Raw genomic sequence first — 20,922 nt, forward strand, 5'->3', positions numbered from 1 at the left:
GGAGCTCAACAATCTACGCTCTTGCTTCCAATCGCGGAAGCAAAAGCGTAACCCCTGCAACTTTATAAAATGCGCACGCCCACAAGCGCCTCGAGCGCAGTGCCCAGTTTTACGGGTTTCACGCTCATCAGGCACGTGCCACTGGCCTCAGTGCGGGGTACTCGAACTCCGTTTGACGTAGCGGCAAAACAGCAGGCGCGTCGGTACTTCTGGTTTAGGACGACGGATTCGCCCTTTCGAAAGCGACGGCGCTCTTGCCGTCACCCTTTCGTTTTCCGCCTGCCAGCCTCTGCGGGAAAGCTGTCCGTGGGAGAGAGGTTGGGCGGGAGCGAGCCAGCCGCAGCTGCATGGGGTTGGCGGTCGACGGCGTCGCGCAGAGTGTAATCAGTGGTGTAGTTCGTTCGCCGGTTCGTGCGCCGGGATTATACCTGCGACTTTACGGCGCTGTAACCGGCTTCCTGTAGGCAGAGAGCGGCGAGAACTGCGGTCCACAGCAGGTGAGTGTGAGCAGGGCTGAACCAAGAGCCGATGACTGAATCGGCGCCGCTTCGTGTGTACTCATTATGCCTGGAGTCGGACTGATAAAGCTTGCATTACTTAACGTGCTTCATGGCCTGCAGTTTTCCGGGAGCCCCCTATCGACGGCTGTCGCATAATGGATATCAAGAACATAGCAGAAGGGTTGCCAAGACCATGAACCGCACAGTTAGTTTTGCGGAAGTCATTGAATCCAGATTCATCATACTTTTCTTGCATAAGTGCACTGAACTCGAATCACCAGGGTCTTTATTGATTGTCCAATTGTCGTATCGGTCGTTGCCACTGGCCACCGCCGTACGCTCGCAAAGTAGACTTTACGTAAGATAGGATTTGCAAATCTGGGTCTTGCGTTTCAGATTACATATATAGTGATGGCTGATTGTAGGTGAAAGTTCTTATTTCGCGCTATAGCTATACATGTTGTTCAAAAATCGCAACTTGTCTAACAAGCAAGAAGCTAATTGTTCTCAATGTTTTATTTATTTGCAAGAAGCATAACCAGAGGGAAGCGATTGCATGGAAATATTCTGCGCGTAGCTCAAGAACTTGGTGTAGCGCAAAAAAGCTCTAGACATTCTCGCGTCTGAAGCTACCAACATGCTCTGTCGTATATAGTCACCGTCATCAATGCTGGTTTTGCCGTCATCGTTGTTGTTGCTGTTTTTGTTTCTATACTTTTTATTCTCCCACACCTTCGAACACGAGATGTCACAAAGAGTTGAAGGGAAAACAATGTGTAATGTTACTTCGGGTATTACCAGAAAGGTATTCATTCCTTCCGAGTGAAATTTACTTTCCTTTAAATTCACAGCTTACGCTGGGCTCCAAGTTCCGCGAGCACTGTCGTGGTTACTGTTGTCGCCGTGATCTGGGCTGGTGGCGGAGTGTTGACGCCGCTGCCAGACCCTTGGCGCGGGAGGCTGCCTGGTCAGCTAGATATAAACTTAATGGCGCATCTTTACGTGTAATGCTTCCTTAGAGTCAGTTTTTAAACATTAAGGAGCAAACACGTAACTTATTGATTTCGCGAAATTGATTACTAGTTCGCGCGTATAGTGCGCTAGGGGGCTTCTGCGACCTGCCATTGTGATGACGAGCCCATGCGTGTCCAATACCCATTTTTCTGTACTGACAGTTCGAACATAAAGGTGTAAACAATTTGAGCCTTAGAGCGTTTGCGCAGTATAACCCCATTTGGGAACGATATAAGTTAGAAGTGTCGGGCAAAATCAGGATGCTTTGACGTAGCAGCAGCAGCAGCCTTATTTGCGCATTCCTTTTTTAACATGTGCACACCAGTTAACTCCAATTTTGAAAAGATATAAGTTAAAAGTCTCGTGTTTAACCAGGACGGTATGACGCAGCTGCATCCTCATTCACTAATTCATTTTCTGACATGCACGCATACGGAATTGCGCAATCAAATGCATGCGCGTCGCACACCTGCGCGCATACTCTGGTTGCACTGTTTGAAAGAACAAGCTACAAATGACCATTGAGGTAGCACTATAGACGGGTCCAAACGGCGTCTATACGAGCAACGTGTGGTCGTGTCCCCTTACACTTGTGATCCGATTTATGTCACTGTACGCGTCGCTATTAACAAACGATGACAATGTCACGAACTCAGATGCTGAAGTGCGTTCGCAGTGAACGCGCATATCAGAGTTCCTGCTGCCCAGCGCTCTCAGAGCGTACAGGAGTACGATCAGGACGTCGCACTGCTATAGAGCAAGGCAATGTCCTGCAGAAGCCAGTCTAATGTTGTGTACTTGCATGCCTGGTATATCGATAATTGCAGCGGATTACATTATACTGGCTGTACGTATAGAGACTGCAACGACAATTCCGTCATTTCTGTCACAAGATGCCCTTTATGCTTCAGACAATAACTTAAGTCGGCTAAAAATAACGTCGTAGTTGCGACCGAAAAGTGAAGCATCGATTGCGATAGGAAATTAGTAGACAGCTATACGAAGTAAGGATAGCAGTTTTATCGGCCGTAAAAACTGGTAAACATTCGCTTACCAACTAAATTAACAAGCATGAAGTCACGCGCACACAAGCAAACATGAACACATCTCACTCGATGAGCGCGGGAATTTGCTGTAGAAACGCTGGAGTGAGGACGCAAGGAAGCAGCAGCTAGGGAATTGATCTTCGTGTTGCCTCTCGATTCAACGAGAGCTAAGCGGGGAAAACAGCGCATACGAAGCTATCAGCAATCGGCGCACCGTGTCCCCATCACAAATCGCCTTCAAACGCAGCCGCCGCTAGAACGCCCCCCCCCCTCCACTTTTCCCGGTGCCTTGCGTGCGACGGAAGACGGCGCGCTTCCTCCCCACTTTCCTCCCTTGCGCGCGAGAGATTGATGTGCCATATAGGCGGCTCACCCTAGCACGCACTCACTTACACATACAGTATACGGCGCGCGACGACGATGTTATCGCCCTTGGGCTTTGTACGGAACATCACGGCGGCGGCGGAAATGCGCCTGGTTAATTCTGTTTAAAGAGAGTTTACTGTAGACAACGTTAGCCATAGCGTTCGCATAACTTATGTACGCAGTAAGTAAGGGCGATGCGTCTGGAAGTAAATTATTCACCAGACCGCGTCTTATAAATCTTTCTTATGCGTCGCGATGTCGACAGCTCTCAAGCAATGTTTGTATTGATTCAGCCCGTTCATGCGAGACTTGTTGTTCATGCGAGACAACGCCACAGGGAGAAACAAGGCCTTTTGTGCGACTCATCTAAAGGCGTCAGAGAGGGCAGTGCGCAGCGCAATATCTGAAAATAAATAAATAAAAACAAAGTTGCAGTATCACCCGAAATCCGAAGCATCGATTGCGATAGCAAATTAATAAACAACTATATACTAAGTAGGGATAGTGGTTTTATCCCCCATATAAACTTAGGAAAATTCGCTTACTAACAAAATTAAGAAGCATGATATCAGCGCGCCCAGGCAAACATGAACATCACACTCGATAACCATGGACACTCGGCGACAAAGCAATGGGGTGAGGAAGCGCGGCAGCAGTAGCGAGCGAAGTGACCATCTTGCTGTCTGTCGCTTCAACGCAAATTGAGCGGCAAGAATACAGCACGCACAAAGGTATTAGCCGTCTGCATGCAGATCGCTTTGAATATATGACGCGCGTGACGGCGCGTAACCGCGCAAAGTACGCAGTTGCTGCCGGAGTAGAACGCCACCAACCCTCCCTTCTGCACTGCCTTCCCGCTTTCCTACCTTGCGCGCGCGAGATTGAGCTACGATCGTCGGTTCCCTTTGTACGCGGTCGCGAAATACGCAGTTGCTGCCGGAGAACAACGCCACCCCCCTCCGTCCCTCCCATCGACCCACAGCCTATCGCGCGACGGAAGGCGGCGCGCTTCATCTTGGCTTTCCTCCCTTGCGTGCGTCAGATTGAGCCGCGATCGCAGGCTACGCTCGTGCACTTTCGTTCGCACATACATCATACACCGCGAAGTGACTGTGTTATCGACTTTGGACGGAACATCACGGCTACGCGGACGTAAAAAAATTCGCCTAGAGTGTCCATATATAATTGCTAACCCAATAAAAGGAAAGACTTGAACGAAATTACGAAAATAACTTTTCGGGCGCATGGAAGTCTGCGTGCAGGATTCCGAATCATGTAATCCTTTTCTAACCACGATTCTCTTTTAGGTACCCATGTACCACTTATACTTTTAACTAAAACTGAAGTTATTGGAGCTAGGAAGCGATCCCGACTCATTAAAGACGCCAGTGAAAATTTACATTCATCCGGAATGCGCAGGTTAGTCGTGGTGCTCGCTCCTGACCACTGCATATGAGCGCATATGTGCCAGCCCAATGTGGACCAAGGGTGCGCGCAGGCCACTCAGTGTGTAGCCCCCCCCCCCACCATGCACCGGAATTTCAGAAAAAATAATTGGCGATTTAGCGGTAAATGTGAGAGAAATTCATTAGCATTACGTCGCACCTCTTTGAGGTTCCGGATCCATCATTTAAACCGCGTTCAACAGACTGCAAATTGTTGTCCAGGAGCTTACTCGACACGTGCTGCCTCTTCGAGAAGCACACAGAAATGCTTCCTAACCTCCCGCGATTTTGCTGAGGCGAGTGATAGTCCCGTTTCAATGTTCAATATCCTCCCTTCTTGCTGCATCTTTACAGCTGTGATCATTCTCAGATACTGACTCTGAACGCAGTGTCGCTATAGTGGGCTCATTGCATACAATCCATCCGATAATCACCAGCCCGCTTCTCCAGGCTTCCGAGACTCGAGACTTCTCGAGACTTCAAGGGCCCCTTCTCGAGCCTTTCGGTTACCCGTATCGAGCTTTAACCGAACTCACCAAAAGCGTATTATTTTCCTGGACTGGTACAATGTAAGGACTCCTCTCGCTCGATTCCTCTCTTATGATCGGCCGTTCACGACCACCCGAACCCGGTGATGACGTGGGCGGAGCTTCGCATTAACCACCGAAGAAGTGTGAAAAAGAATAGCATCGGAATAGAATCGTTACATTATCCCGACCCTATAATATCACCACTCCATCTAAGTCGCTGCTGCCCTCGACTGCCTTTCCCTTCACTTGGCACCCACATTGCGACACTGAGAGAACGCTGAGCGTAATAGCGATTGTACAATCCCACAAATTAGGATATCATTAACCAGCGTTTTTTTTTAGGTACTTCCGTCTTCCTCGTGCAGGCAAAAGAACGTTGGCTTGGTGACCGTTGGCGTCCCGTCTTCCTGTCTGAGTTATCGTTTGGTTAACCTGCTTTTTTTTTTTGCTCAGTCCTTGCTTCCTATCAAAGTTTTTATTTCTTTAGCCTCGAACTTGCGGCCCTGCAGGTTAGCATCTATTTATTTTTATTTATGTCAGTACAGCGATTGCTTTTATAAAGAAAACATTACGCGTTTCGCATCTATATTAATAGGGGTGGACTATTCAATAGGAATAGCGATTTCGATGAGCGAGCTTTCGTAACCGCTGTGCCTGATTGTATGCAATGCATGCATCCCTTTCTCTCTCTTTCGTTCTCTGTGTGCGTGTGTGCGCGCCAGGCTAAGATTTTCTGGCTTTTATTACAACCAACATCTCCCTGCCTGCTCTCTTCGTCGTCGGACACACGCAGGAAGCATGGGAGACTACGTACCCGGCCGGCCCCTTCGCAACCTGGCAATGGCCGTGGCCGGTGTGTTCGGCTACGCGCTGTTGCTGCTGATCCAGTACTGCGTGCTGGCGCACATGACAGCCAAGAGCTGGCTGCGCAAGTGGCGCCACCGAATTGAGCACGCGGCAATCAATTCGGCCACGGGCTACGCCGCCGTGGTGGTCATCAAGGAGCGGACACACAAGCTCGCCGACAAGCCCCGGCACGTGGGCCTGCTCTTTCTCGAAGAGCAGATCGACCTCGAGGCTGTGGCCAAGGTCATCCTCTGGTGCCTGGCGCTGGGGGTCGAGTCGGCGTCCGCCTACGATATGAACGGTGCGATACACTGTTCTCAACTAGGTGTAAACTGTGTGTGATGGTAGTTACCGTTATGACAGCTTAAGCTAGTTCCAGAAGAGCTCGTTCACGGGCTAGTTCTTATCTAATGATGATGATAGTGATGCACCTTTAAAACATGGCACGTACCCATAATGGTAGATGGACCAAGAATGGGGTAGTTGCACGCTCACTTAATAACTTCCAACAAAGAACATAAAGAAAGGTGTAAGTTCTAATAATTAGTAGTGAAACTAGATGAATGGACGCTACATCCGTTAAATTGATATGTTATATACATTTCGTCAATTTGTCCCTATAAGAAGGTTTTAAGATACTGAGAAACCGAAAGGCTAGAGTCCTGTTCGCTATCAGCATTAACCAGACAAATCGCTTTGCCAACTAAGAATGACCAACCATTGCACCACGACTGCTCTTCGCCTTTTGATGGTAGAATTGCTACAAAAATAAAAAAGGAAGCACTTTTCGGAGTAACATTGACGAGTGTTTGAGCTCCACGAATCAGGTGTGGTGTGCGCCCTGCTGTTCGATCTGGCGGTGCGAGGCGCTACAGATGAAACAAAGGAGCATTGTGGCAGCCCATTGTCCTGCATGCTCCTTTGCGCCAGATTTTTCAAAAGGTGTTCCAACGATCGCATCCTTAGGGACATTTTTTTTTGCACTTGCACACATATTCTTCGATTACTTCTCCAAGCACTATCTCTACGCTCACTTTATCAGTCAGGCGAGAAGCTGTGGCCCCGCTTGTGACGAAATTCTGCAGCTTATCGATACTCAGCTCTGGAGCCTGTGCGCACACATATTAATAAACTGACGCCGCTGGCTTGAGCAATGTATAAGCCAAGACCGGGATTTTGTACAAGGCCTTTCGAGTGCAAGGCCTTCTCGCGAATTTGCGGAACACCTGCCAGAAAGATGATGTGTAGTGGGATTCGCATAGTATGCACCACAAAGCAGCACTGCGCCCATTATTCGGCGCTCTATTCTGAACAAATGTGGGCAAAGAAATGTTTCGTGCCACTTGTCATTGCTGCAGCTGTTGACTTGTTACCACTGTGCAAGTGCGCAAAAACGTAAGATGATTCAGTCTTTCCCAGACTGCATGTGTACGATCGGGGGCAACACCGTTCCACGTCCATACTGATTAGAACGTTATTCGACGTGCTATGCACCGTACTTTGCAACAAAAACGAACTGTAAGCTAGTAGACACTCTTACATATATCAACTCTCTTAAATATATAAACGAAACTTCTCCATTTTGTGTGTTCTTGATTAAATTCTCCTGTTTTCGCTTCTTTTTTGTTCTACTAATACTTCGTCTTGACAGCAGCGAACGAAAAAATACGGTACTGTAGTTTCCTGTGAAAAATTAATTAGCTGCGTTTCTGAGCTACTACGGTTTTATTCTTTTTTTGTGTGTGTTATATGTGAGGTCTGTTCGAAAAGTAACGTGGCTGATGTCACCAACAATTTATTTCTGTGCGAAACAGCAAATTACGTTGTGTCCCCTTCAGTGTAACACACTTTTCCATCCTTCTCTTTTTGTTCCCTCTTTCCCGTACCCGAAAGTAGGGTAGCCAACCAGATGCATTTCTGGATAACATCCCAGCCTACTCTCTTTATTTCCTCTTCCTCCTCTTTCATCCTTCTCTGCCAAGCCTGTTTGCACTACTGGAAGTATTCTTCTGGAATGTTCCGTAGCTCCGTCGTTACGACCCTCTTGATGACCTTCATGCCTTCAAAATGGATTTCTTTGATAATTCCCTTGAGCTTGAGGAATAAAAAAAGTCACAGGGGGCGTGCAAGTCCAGGGGAATAGGGAGGTCGTTCTAGGACGACGATGTTTATCTTTCCCAAAAAATAAATACCGGATGCTGACGACGTTGCGTCTTGGTGCTTTGCATTGATGCAGCAGTCACGATTTGTCTCGCAATAACTCCAGTCTCTTCTCGCGTACAGAGCGAAGCAAACACTGCAAAATATATTTGAGAGCTTGCCGAGTTATCGTCTGTCCATATATGGCGAGAACTCACTGTGGACGTTGCCTCTAATTTCGAAAAACGCAAACAGCATGACTTATACTTTTGACTTGGACTGCCTTTCTTTCATCGTCCTCGGTGGCAACGGAGACTTCCAATGACCGCTCTAAAACTTGTATTCTGTGTTTGTACAAAAAAAACCTACGGTCTCATCATAGGCAATGACTCAACAAAGCAAATCTGGGTCAGTATGAAGGCATGCGATGATATCCAGACACTTGTGAATGCGAAGTTCTTTTTGATTGGAATTCAGCAGCTGTGGCATCACCTTCGCACAAATTTGTCGCATGGCCAAATCTTCAGGGATTATTCTCCAAAAAATGTGCTTTCACATTTTCAACTGGCAGGTGTTACAAGTTCTTTATATATATATATATATATATATAATGTGTGTATGTGTGTGTTCATTTTGTTCATTTCATGGTGCTCACTGTAGCCCATCCACACTCCTGAGTTCATCTGCTACTCAATGTGTGCGCGTTTCTCCTTCTTTCCTTTTCTTTTCTCTCCTTTGTTTACCTCTTGTGATCTATTTAACCTGCAGTAGCATGCCAAGCCTTTCGGTCGGCTAACTTCTCCAAGCATCATTAAAATTGACCTTACCAGCACGCAGGTATTTTTTCGTACCAGTTGATGTGTACGGTTTCCTTGCGCAATGACGTAGCTATAGGTCGTCTGGCATCCGGGGCCCCTAGGTCTTCTGTCGCACCCCCGCTCCCCCGACCCCCACCCGGGTGTAGTCAGGAAGGCGAGGATATCGAAAATTTTCGGGGAGATGGGGGGGGGGGGCACATCTGCTTTTTACCCTTGTATCCGAGACCTTGTTGTCTGAAATAAAGAATTGAATGAATGAATGAATGAATGAATGAATGAATGAATGAATGAATGAATGAATGAATGAATGAATGAATGATGTTTCAGCACCACCATATCCGCCTTGGATACAGCGCATGCCCCCGGGGCCTCACCTTTCACTTTCGTTCTCAGAGATCGCGAATGTAGCAGTATACACGCTGTTTCATTTTCTGCCCCAAACAACACAGGGTGCTGCAGTATAACTTGGGATAAGCGCATTTGCACATCTGCTGTCAGACTGTAAGGCTTGGTAGCCAATACAGATGCAGCACCGTGGAAAATATGGCTCACAAGTAACAAAAATAATTTAATAAAGTTTTAATTAGCAACTTTAGACTCATATGTTGACCAACAACTTCACAAAAATCGTCCTAGGTATACTACGGCGTGCGGTATTTTGGCTGTGGGCAGCCGTCAATCCAAACGAAAATTAAATTGCGCGTTAGTGACGCTGATTTCCCCGCCCTATTATAAAACGCCACCTGCTTCACTGCTGCGTGGGCGCCAATGCTATGACAATTTCGCGTTCTCTTCATTTTGATCCATAAAGCCTTTCTTTTTATTAGCTCCTATTTGCTCCTATTTTATTTGCTCCTCCCCCCCCCCCCCCCTGTTACTACGCCACTGCCCTTGCGATACATTTTTGGCATACACAAGTTGTGTGCACCGTGGGTATACTTTGCAGTGCGAATAACATAACGTGGCAGTGAGTGTTCAAGAAGCTATTGATCTAGGCTGCAGCTTTCTGGCGTGACGCAGCGGGCTCCTTTTGAGCAGTTTAGCTTGGAGGAAACAAAATACAGAGTATCATAACTTCTTGTTCACTGCTATATACTGTTTGTCGCAGCTAGTGTTGGCGAAGCTGTGCAATTAAAAAAGAAGATTAAAAAGTAAACACGGTGCAAGATAAGATGATAACACATAGAATGTGTTCGGTCGTCATACCTCTGACGAATAAACACCGTAGATCCTAAAATCGTATCTTGCACCATGTTTTTTAAAATAATTTTTCTTTTCGTTAAACAGCTTGGCTAACGCTATAGCTGGGACAGCCGATGCGTTTCCATGCGCCACATTACTAGGGCACCGAGTGTTCGTTTCGGAATTAAAGACGCGGTAAATCGTCCGATTTGTTTTTGCAAATTCGATTTTAATCGGAATGGGTCGATGTTCATAGCGATAAATACGGCGAACTAAAAGAAAATTGAGCACCCGCAGCAATGATACTTCGGAACAATGCAATGGTTTCATACATTTGCTGATAAGGAATTATTATTAATTCTTTGTTTATTCAGAGCAATATACTTAATTAGTTACGTATTACTACTTCCATTACCAACGCATATTTTGATTCTTTCCCGAGAACTTTAACGGAGTTAGTTGTGACAACGATGTGTACAAAACTAACTGAAATTTTTCTTGCAATCAAGGTTATTTTCTGTACCATTTCTTGCTATCAAGGCATCATTTCTATATTAAAATCACATTTTATCTAGTTATTTCGCTATGCAGAAGCCTCAGACTAAGTAATGATCATAAGTTTGAAATTCCACGCGCTTTAACTAATGCACGTCCCAATTCTCTTCCCAGAAGATAAAGAGAGTGGACGTTTTGCCTTTGGCTATAATTGAGAGCAGAAGCCGTAAAACGGGAACCTATTCCAATATGCTTTTATTTCAATCTCCTCAAACTTACGTAACTGCCGACGCAAACATCGGCCGGTGACTGGGCAGCGTTGTTTGAACAGCCCAATCAAACGCTCTCCGCGGTGGTAACTTTGCTCGGAAAGCAAATAGCTTTGCCCACCTTTCCACGTTTTTCTCATCAGATCGGCTGACAAGAGGCGAGGAGCACACAGAAGTGGAGAGGGTATCAGCGGGTATGACATAGCGCAGTGAAAGTAGGGTGACCGGAGGAGGAGAAGAGCGCTGCCGGCGTCTGCGATTGGTACGCCTCCCCTTGCTTATAGCTTGCGGTGGCAGGCCGAAAACAGCTGCAGGGTGCAACAGTAGGATAAATATGCCGCTGCAAGAAATTCTCGGCGAAGGAGAGTTGGTAGAGCGATGTCACATACGTGCCGAAGGGGCTAGAGAAATCTATAGTGCCACTCGAAACGTTTTATTATACGCAGAGGAATTGGTTCTCCCCGGTAGCTCCGAGTAGCCCGTGCCAGAGCGATCGGCGGGCAGCCACCTTTTATTCCTTTCGGAACCGGGCAGTTGATATGATGGCGAAAAAGGCGCGTAGAATCGGAAACAATTATTTTTCTTTTGTTCGGCCTAACCAAGCATAATTAGTGTGTATACGCGGCATATCAGATGAGGATTTTTCACGAGTTTCGTGACGTCGCGTAACAGGCGAAGTGGGTGTGGATGGATAGATACAACTTTCTTGTACGTCCGGCAAGGTTTAACGCGACCCGGGCTCAGGTCTCCCACGGAGGAACGTCAAGGCCCTGTCTCAACGCCGCCTCACGGGCTTGCTGGACTGCCCACGTCTGGATTCCGAGGTCTGGGCTGCGCAGAGCGGCGGCCCACCTCGACGACAGGGTCTCCGGAGTAACTGCCATCCCTCCTATAACTACACTGCACTCCCACAGCATGTGTTTGAGTGTTGCTGGTCCTCCCTGGCACAATTTGCAGGTGTCGTCCTGATGCTTATCTGGGAAGATACGTTTCAGACGGAATGGACTAGGGAACGTGTTTGTCTGGAGTTGTCTCCAGGCGACGGCCTGCCTCCTGTTAAATTTGGGACTCGGCGGTGGGTATATCCTTCTGGCGTTCAAATATGCACTGGTTATGTCGTTGTATCTGGTGAGCCTGTCCCATTCTGCTCAAAGAAGCGCTCGCTATCGTGCGAGAGGAGTTGCCCTGTTCGGCGCGGCGGGTCATGTCTCGCGCCGTCCGGTGCGCCGTCTCGTTTAGGTTCGGGAGCGCGTCGCCTTCCGTGGTGACGTGCGCGGGGAACCATATGATCCTCGAGCTCACGGTTTTGGACCTGCCCGCTTTGGCCAGAATGGACAGGGCTTCCTTGGAAATTCGGCCTTTGGCGTAATTCTTTACTGCCGTTTGCGAGTCACTTAGTACGACTTCGCATTTCTGTTCTGTGAGGGCTAGCGCAATCGCTACTTCCTCCGCTATTTCCGAGTGTTTGGTGTATACAGTGCATGTGGTTTTGATTTTGGACTCTGCGTCTATGACTACGGCGGTGTATTTTTGGCCGTTCGGATATTCGGCTGCGTCGACAAAGCGCGCGTTTCTCTTCCTGCCGAGTGAACGGAGCAGAGCCTCGGCTCTTGCCTTTCTTCTACCTCGGTTGTAATCGGTGTGCTGTTGGTAACTCAGCGCTGACGCCCGTTGTTGCACCTGGGTCGCAAGCCCCAAGGGTAGCGTTGGCCTGGCGGCCTGGGGCACAACTGGAAGCATTCGAAGGTCCCGGCAAAGCATGAGTCGACTGGTAACAGAACAACTTGTTTATTCTAACATCGCATAAGAGTGGGCGGTCAGGTCGACCGAAGTAGAGAGACGGGAGTGCACGTTACTCAACAGAAGAAATCGGAGCCTCTCTCTTGGCGTCCGGGGGCAGCTGCTTTTATACTCTCGCAGTTGAGGGCAAGAAGGAACGCCTCTATAGACGCGCACGTGACTGTGCCGCTCGGGCACGTTGGGATGAGTAGGTGGCGCATCCGCCGGGCCGGCGCCGCTCGGGCACGTTGGGAAGAGTAGGTGACGCATCCGCCGGGCCGGCGCCGCTCGGGAACGTTGGGACGAGTAGGTGACGCATCCGCCGGGCCGGCGCCGGTCAGACCTCCTCGCTTCACAGTTGGGGGAGCTCCTCTCCCCGGCTGCCGCGCTTTGACAAGCGTGGGCACCAACATGCACACACACACACACGCACACCGAAGACACGTGGCATTGGAACATGCCTGGACGCGCTTGGCGGGGAGGCGTAGCAGCGGCGCCGAACGGGCCAAAATGTCTGCCGCTTTGAACGAAGCCCCAGCGTCCGTTGCATCCGCGCCGGCTATACCGCGCGTCGTAGGCGAAACGTAACAGTGCACGTTTCTTGGGATGGTTGCCACCGTAATGGTGTCTCTGATTTTGTTGGGGATTTGCATTTTCTGGTCGTGCTGGTTCTGGTACGTTATGCCGAGCATGTTCATAATATACCTTCCCGTCGATGTGGTCGACAGGCGTTCGAGCTGCGAGATGCGTTGTGCTTCGGCTATTTCTTCTAGGGTGTTGTATATGCCCAGCTGAGCCAGGAGCTCGGTGCTCGTAGATTCTGGGAGGCCCAGGGCTATCTTGTACGTTTTCCTTATGAGCGTGTTGATCTTGTTCTTTTCCGCGACGTACCAGTTGTGGTAGGCGGCTACGTAGGCGACGTGGCTGACAACGAATGAGTGGATCAGTCGAATAACGTTTTCTTCCTTCATGTCCGCGTGTCTATTGGTTATTCTCTTTATGAGTTTCGTGGCACTGGTGACTTTGCCTTCGATCTTCCTCACGGTTTTGCTGTTAGCTCCGTTGGCCTCAATGATCATTCCGAGAGTTTTGATCTTGCTCACTTTGGAGATAGCGTTTCCATCTTGGGTGTACAGTCCGATTTCTTCGTACTCCCGGGGTCCTGTGTAGCTCTTTGGTGGAATGCCTCTGCGCATGGGCCGGTAAAGGAGTAGTTCGGACTTGCTCGGGGAGCATTTGAGGCCCGTTCCTTGGAGGTACTCTTCAACTTTGTGAATGGCCGTTTGTAGTGGCACGAAATTTTTTCGATCAATAGTGGAGTCATAGTGGCAGAAATGTAACAGAAGCAGATTGGAATAGGTTTACGTTATAGCGCCCCAGGACTCTGTAAATGTTCGGAAGGTTACATTAAGAATGTAAAATATAGGTTGCGTATGCGGCTTCTTCCAAGTTTCTCACAAATTCAGTGCATCCTTTAGTGGTTTACGGAAACTAATTGCATCCTATAGCGCAGCTACCATCAGCACCTGTGTTCAGTTTTCGTGTGCACGCAGTGCATACACGAAAGTGCCTGTTAGAGATGTTCTATACAGCGCTCTTCTCAGATTTTGTTGATCGATGTATGTGACTGCATGTGTGTTAATTAAATAGCTTTCGTTGTTTATTATTACATTTCATACTACTAGCTTTACTATGAGATTGTGTTCTCTGTAGTGTACATCTTGACAACCTTGTAACAGCCGAAACGGACAAATGCATGAGGAAATAAATAAACAGTATACTGTTGCACACCTTGCTTACATCCTTCGCATGGCAAAGTAAGCAGTGGAATGAAAAGCAAAATAGAGTGCACGAATCAGAGCTTCGCACGAGTGAACCACTCCGTGAACTCAGTGAAGGCTCTCTTAGCAAACTGCGTGCATGTAAAAAAAAATAGAGTGCGTGGCGTTGATAAACATAAAGTCGCGCTCAGGAAGCACCTAACATATACATAGATGGGGGAGTGAGTGAGTAGTGGCTATATAGCTTTTTGGTATTTGTTCGTAAGAAAGCCGAAGTGCTCGCAAAATCTAAGTTGTAATTATACTTCCAGCTTTTATCTATGAAACTTTAAATGTGAGACATTTAATATGATGCCGTCATCGTTCTCGTCAAGAACACATGCCACACGTTCACGTTCCAGGAACCTTGCTGCACAAGTTGGACAGGCTCAAGGAAATCATGAAGAGCACGCTCGTAGATGCCCGCTACAAGAAAAGCGCCGTCGAGTTCGTCGTGGCAAGACCTGAAGGTTTGAACACCATCGTTGCCTCTTCGGTCCTTCCCCCCTCTCAGTATTGCGTCTACATTTTTACCAAGCCGTAAGGTTGGTCTTGAGATTGCATTTGACAATGCGGGCGTCAGACTTGCGCGAGGCGATTGGAACAGGAACCTGTTAATTGACGCCGCGGTTCACGGAAGGCTTGTACGCAAGTTTCATTTTACCAGGGCTACCCAGTGCTAATTAAGTTACGGGCCGTTAAATCCATGTCAAAGAGAGAACGCGTACATACTTAGTGCGTTCCCACGAAGTGTGAATATGCGTTTTCATTGGTGGAATACGGACTGGAAGCAATCGCGGCAACGGTACATGTGAAGCACAGACATGATATTCGTACGTGTTGTTTAGGGATGTTCAGGCTGTCCACTGGAAAAACGCGAGCAATGAGGGCAGCTCGAAATATTCTCTGGCGAGTACTGCTGACACCGGCACGAAGTCTCGCAGAATTTTTCGATCGGTTCCGAGCGTTCTTGTCACTCACTGTACCGGTTGCTATAGGCGTGGCTGTGTGTCTATATATACCACCAGTCTATACATGTTTTGGGAACTATAGCATTTTTTTTTCAATTCTCAGATACATTAGCGGCGCTTATGAGACGGAGTACAACTTATCTCTCAAAATACCTCTAAGCGATACTTCGTAGTTTAATTTTAGTAAATCATGATGTCATAGCTGCATTATTTTATTCGGTAACGTTGCCTTATCTGCGAGCGCGCTTCGATCAGGAGAACGGGAAACACATAAATGCATAAGTCCTTGACAGTCCCCTGTTTCATTAAAGTACTTGACTGGAACGTTATTCAAGCCATGAAGTGCGAGTAACATCGCTGAAAGTGGAGGGCGCTACGGTTGCTGCAGGCGAGGCGGACGCCCGCGAGCGCGGCGCAGGCGGCGAGGAAGAGTTCACGGGCCTGCCCGTGTACGTGGTGACGCCGGTCGACGGCAAGGGCGGCCTCGTCGCGGCATTCAGGAAAATCTGCGACCACTACAAGCTCGGCACCATCGACGACAAGGACGTCACGCCGGAGACGCTGGACAAATACATCAAGGGTAAGGCTGCCCTTCTTCCTCCTTCTTCATAAAATTTCTGTCTTCCTGTAGCACAGCAGTCACCTGCGGCACCACCGCACGACAGTGCCCATGCACAGGAGCGCGCAGAATTCGTTGGCAACGAATTGCCAACAGGACCTGATCTAACTAGTGCAAGCTCTGACTGTGAGCCACATTACGAACTCGGCACCGCATCTAAATTTCGGCAGTGCGGAAGCGGAGGCTCTCCACCGGCTGATACGCAAAGCGTATAAGCAAGCGCTCGGACTTCCACCGGGAACGGCCACTCTTTGCCTCGAGGAGGCAGGGGTGTACAACAAGGCACGGGAAATCGGAGATCCGCTTGGTATAAGCCATAGGGAAAGGCTACAACGCATGATAGCGGGACGCTGCGCCTCGAAACGTCTTGGGTATTCCGTACGGAAGACCAGCGCACTGAGAAAAATCCCCACACGAATACAAGGAATTCGTGCACGTCTCACCGATTCCCAGGAACGTGCACCCGAGCTTCAACATCGGACGGCGACACGAGGAAGTATGATAACCACTCCGATGTCTTGCACGTAGACGCGGCCAGCACGGCAAGAAGCACGGCATTCGTCACCAGCGTAGTCGGCAATCACGGGACCGAAATAAATGCGTCGTCGGTTTCCAGAGCGAGCGCTGCGGAGCCAGAGGGACTAGCGACGGCGTCTATCACGACGAGACCGCACTGGGAGTGCGTCATACGTAATTTGAGCCTAACATTAAATATATGCAAATGCCACGTAGCCGTACAGAACCAAAATAATGTTGCTTGCCTACAATTGTACTTATTCATATTATCTTTTTAAAGCCCATCTAATAACAGAATTAGTCTTAATTAATTAATTAATCAATTCCTCAAATATTTTAATTAGCTGAGAAGTGCCAATGAGAACATTGTAGAGCAACATGAAAAACTACCGATACAGCTTTCTGTTCCTCGATGCGTGCTACAGAAAAGTATATTAAGAAATAAAGAAATAAGTAAATAAATAATTTAATTAATTAATTAATTAATTAATTAATTTTCCCGAGTCTGAAAGAAGCCCGTAAATACACGCAAGATTGACGCGCGACTGGCCGCTCGACGCACTTTATACAAAACGAGCGAGAAGAAGGGAAACCGAGGGGCTTGCTCCAGTTACTTTTGTGCTTCAATGTATAAAACAGCAGTTTCTTAAAAAAGTAACTAGAACGCCAATGCATTTCGTCAGACACTTTGAAAATCAATATCTTGAAACTGGTGCAGTCCAGAGAATTCGTTCCAAGTGGATATGCCGTATGATCTCAGCGGCTATAATTCGTAGACTGAAATCTGTGTCCTAAAGTAATTAATTATGACGTTAATTAGCGTAATTGTGTTACTTATTCAATTGAACATATTGATTTCTCGTAGAAGTAAAGGTCGCCTTGGTCCAGAATTGTGCTATCTGCCATAGGCAATAACGAATTTAGGTGCAGCTAAACACACACACACACACACACACACACACACACACACACACACACAGACACACACACACACACACACACACACACACACACACACACACACACACACACACACACACACACACACACACACACACACACACACACACACACACACACACACACACACACACACACACACACACACACACACACACACACACACACATGCATATAGCGTGTGGAAATTTCGCTTTCACCACTTTTCTCCATGCGGCTATCTACAGCGACGTTGTGTGGTCATTTCCGTGAGATGGTTTCAAATGCTAATCGAAGAATAGACACAGTTTTGCTTTGAAACGTATATATCAATGATTATAAAATAACGGTTGTCTTGCGTATACCTCACGCAAATAGACAACTACTTGGTTGCGCGTTTTCTTCTTTTCTTTTTTTACTTTTCCTGTTAAGCTAGTCATTCGCCATTTTTTTTTTTTGCATCACGTGGCGTTTTACCGGCCCCATGTAGAAAGTCCAGCTTGGAGTTTGTGTACTGCTGCGACGGTAATATTTTTTCTTCAATTTGTTGATATTTTTTTCCAACTTATTCTTTCACCGTCTTTCTTTTTCGATCTCTTTTCCTCCTGCAGCCGAGTACAGGGGAATGCCGGAGCCGCAGCTCGCCATGCGTTTCGGAGGGTGGGGTTCCGTTCTGGGCTACCCGGCGTGGCACATCAACTACAGCGAAATACTGTGAGTGCACCCGGTACCAAAGTTCGATGCTGGAACTCGGTGCTACAGCGAAGACACGACGAAAGAAGGTTCTTGTACCGGCTATGCGCGCTCAGCTTTAACATTGCAGCGTGTCGCGGTTTTACTTTAAAACTGTCGCTGTCGTCGGGTTATCGCTCAGGCGCATGAGAGGTTTCTGTGCCCGATACCTCGCCAACGCTGTGTCGATTTCGATGGCGTAAAGGCGTGCCTAATCAGAGCGCACATATGACGAGAACAGTGTTGCGCATTCTCGAATCGACGTGGCGGGCGCTACGTAGCGATTGCTCGCACGAATAAACACCAGATTGATTCAAACGATGAGATCAGATTCGACGACCGGGCTGGCCTTTAGGATTTGACTGTTGCTTTCCTTTCTGGGCACAAGTTCGTGTACTGGAGAGTTAGACTCTTAATTAACTATTTTGGTAGTAGCTGCGTTCACATGAATCAATGCGACAAGTGATGCATCGCGTCCGTGTATACGGCGGCAACGCGCTATGAAGGCGAATGGCATTAATGCGCCACCAGAGGGTAGATGTAGATCGAGAGTCGATTGACGCGGTTCGTGTAGACGCTGGCGTGTCGCATCGAGGGAGAAAGGAAAAGTGCTGCCAGCGCGAGCTCTCCTCCACAGACTGGCGAAACGCACTTGGCGGAAACAAGTTGCTTCGGACCGAGGTGGATGCGCCACAAGCAAAAGCCGTCGCACAGTGTTACCGTAATGCGCTAGCAAATTCGATACGCTACTGTCGCATTCATGCAGACGCGGCTAGCGTTTCTGGCTCTTCACATTGTTACCACAACGTCAGAATATCATGGGGTCGCCACTTGGAGTACGGGCACAGAATCCCAACGCGACGAAGTTTCGAATAAGCATTAAGAAAGATTTATTGTGCATATCTGTTTGTCCACTTCTTTCAGCATACCTGCAAACTCTCCAAAATTTTTCGTAATGCTTGTGAATTTGAGCTCGTTCTGCGATTTTACGAATGATGGGTCATATTTTAGGAAAAATAAATTTTGTTAGCGAAAAAGTTTGAGAGGTATTAAAAGATGGGTTAAAATATATTTTAAAAAGGCGCAGGCGAGAAACTAATTGTGATAAAACTTGTGCCGCCTTGTATCTGCATAAGACGCCATACATTCCAGAAGGGTACTTGTTTCGAGAAAGTTTTATTCGGCGTAGTTCCCGAAGCAGGTAAAATCCGCGAAAACAATGTTGCTGGAAAGGTCACAGTGTGAGTCTGAAAACAATGTACTGCATACGAGTTTCTGCGGTTCCAATTATGTGTGCTGTGTCTAAAGTGAAATAATGGTTAACAAAGTGCGTATCTATGCCACAACAAATGTGTGCTCAAAGCAAACTTTTTTGAAAATCATGCTATCCCTCTCGTCCCCTCCAGAGCTGTTGGGATTTATACGAATTTTAAGTTTCCCGGATAGGTAGAAATGCTTTATACAAGATTTCATTTGTCTCGACGTGACTACCCTGACACAAATCTCTTAGCTGCTCGTTTTTCTTTTCTTCGCCTTTTCCTGTTCTCGACACAGGGACCTGGGTAGCCACAGGAACGTACTACTGTCCGAGTTCATCGAAACCTTGGAAACGTACAACAAAATAGAGAAGCGTTTTGGCAAGTGAAGAAGAGTTGTCGTCTCCTGGCCACTTAGGCAACAACCACCGTATTCCCTCATGTTGTTTCTAATGTCTCCAAGAGGCAGCGCGACGCAATTAGCCGGCGGTGAAGTTACGATACGTGTCCAGGAAACGGCCCTTGAAGCACCGACACTCGAAGCGTCAGCACCGAGAAGTCGATACATCCACCTTCCAACACTGCATCATGCCATTGCATCTCATCTGACCACAGCATCGATCATTACTGCAGCTGGAAGCTGATGTGTTTGACAAAAGACAATAAACAAACAAGGTGAAGGACAAGTGTTGCCACCTGAATTTGTTCGTTTATAACTTAGCAGAAGTTACCGACGCAAGATACCTTCCGTGGTAACCTTCATTATTTTTTTCTCGTTCATTATTCTTTCGCACCTTAATCACTTCATAAACTACATCAACTGCCAACTTTCTAAAGCGCGTTGGTTGTGAGCGTATAAGTGTAATCCGATGTTGAATGTGACTTGCACCCCTTAACGTCCATTATCACGAATTCACAACGTACGGAATAATCGTTGGTCCCACAATAAGGGGAAGAAATTACGGGCTGGTTTCAGAATATGTGCGCTCTCCGTAGACGTGGCGCCTTCGGTGAAAATTTTTGGATCGCCATTTCCAGGCAATACGCTGAACGAAAAGGAAGCGAGCGTCGAGACAACTATGCTGTAGTTGAGCATGCGCAATTTCACGTTTTTCCCTTATCGTGTGCTGATAAGGAAATGAAACTTATCTTAAATTAAAATTTGTTTTTGTTCTCGCGCACCTAAACCTTCATTCTTACCACCATAAACCCTTCAGAATGCGGCTTGAGCAGCGGAACTTCTGAATTTGCCCCATGTCGCGAATTCGCAACACCGGGAATTTACACCTTGTTTTGCACTCCCGTGGTTATATGGAATGGACCGCGCGAGAACTAAACAAATGTAGCAAGGAAGTGATTTAGGAGTAGAGATAGGGAGAGTGAAGGGAGGAAGGAAAGGCACGGAGGTTAATTAGATTTCGCATTTTGCTCCTGCCCGTGCTACCTGCGCGGTCACTTCATTTTAAATAACTTCCTGCTCTCGTTAACATCACCTGCACAGCCTCAGACATCGTTGACGCGATCTCGAGGGACACATGTGCAGTGTGCGATGTTTCAGTGCCCGTTGCAACAGTGTCAGACGGAAAGGACCAAATCTGCTCACGTGGCGCAGCTTACACCGCTGTCGTCCGTATCTTGCT

The 20,922-nt window shown here is 47.6% G+C and overlaps 1 protein-coding gene across 1 annotated transcript; it reads left to right on the forward strand.

Moving 5' to 3' along the window:
* Window positions 1-324: 324 nt before the first annotated feature.
* Window positions 325-19,968, forward strand: LOC142578824 (dehydrodolichyl diphosphate synthase complex subunit nus1-like). The gene is made up of 6 exons (XM_075688439.1): window positions 325-497; window positions 5,695-6,048; window positions 14,612-14,719; window positions 15,609-15,800; window positions 17,906-18,008; window positions 19,581-19,968. The coding sequence occupies exons 2-6, from the start codon at window positions 5,700-5,702 to the stop codon at window positions 19,669-19,671; spliced, it is 843 nt and encodes a 280-aa protein (XP_075544554.1). The 5' UTR covers window positions 325-497; window positions 5,695-5,699; the 3' UTR covers window positions 19,672-19,968.
* Window positions 19,969-20,922: the final 954 nt, after the last annotated feature.

Source organism: Dermacentor variabilis, chromosome 4 (genome assembly GCF_050947875.1).
Source record: "Dermacentor variabilis isolate Ectoservices chromosome 4, ASM5094787v1, whole genome shotgun sequence".
Classification (NCBI taxonomy): Eukaryota; Metazoa; Arthropoda; class Arachnida; order Ixodida; family Ixodidae; genus Dermacentor; species Dermacentor variabilis.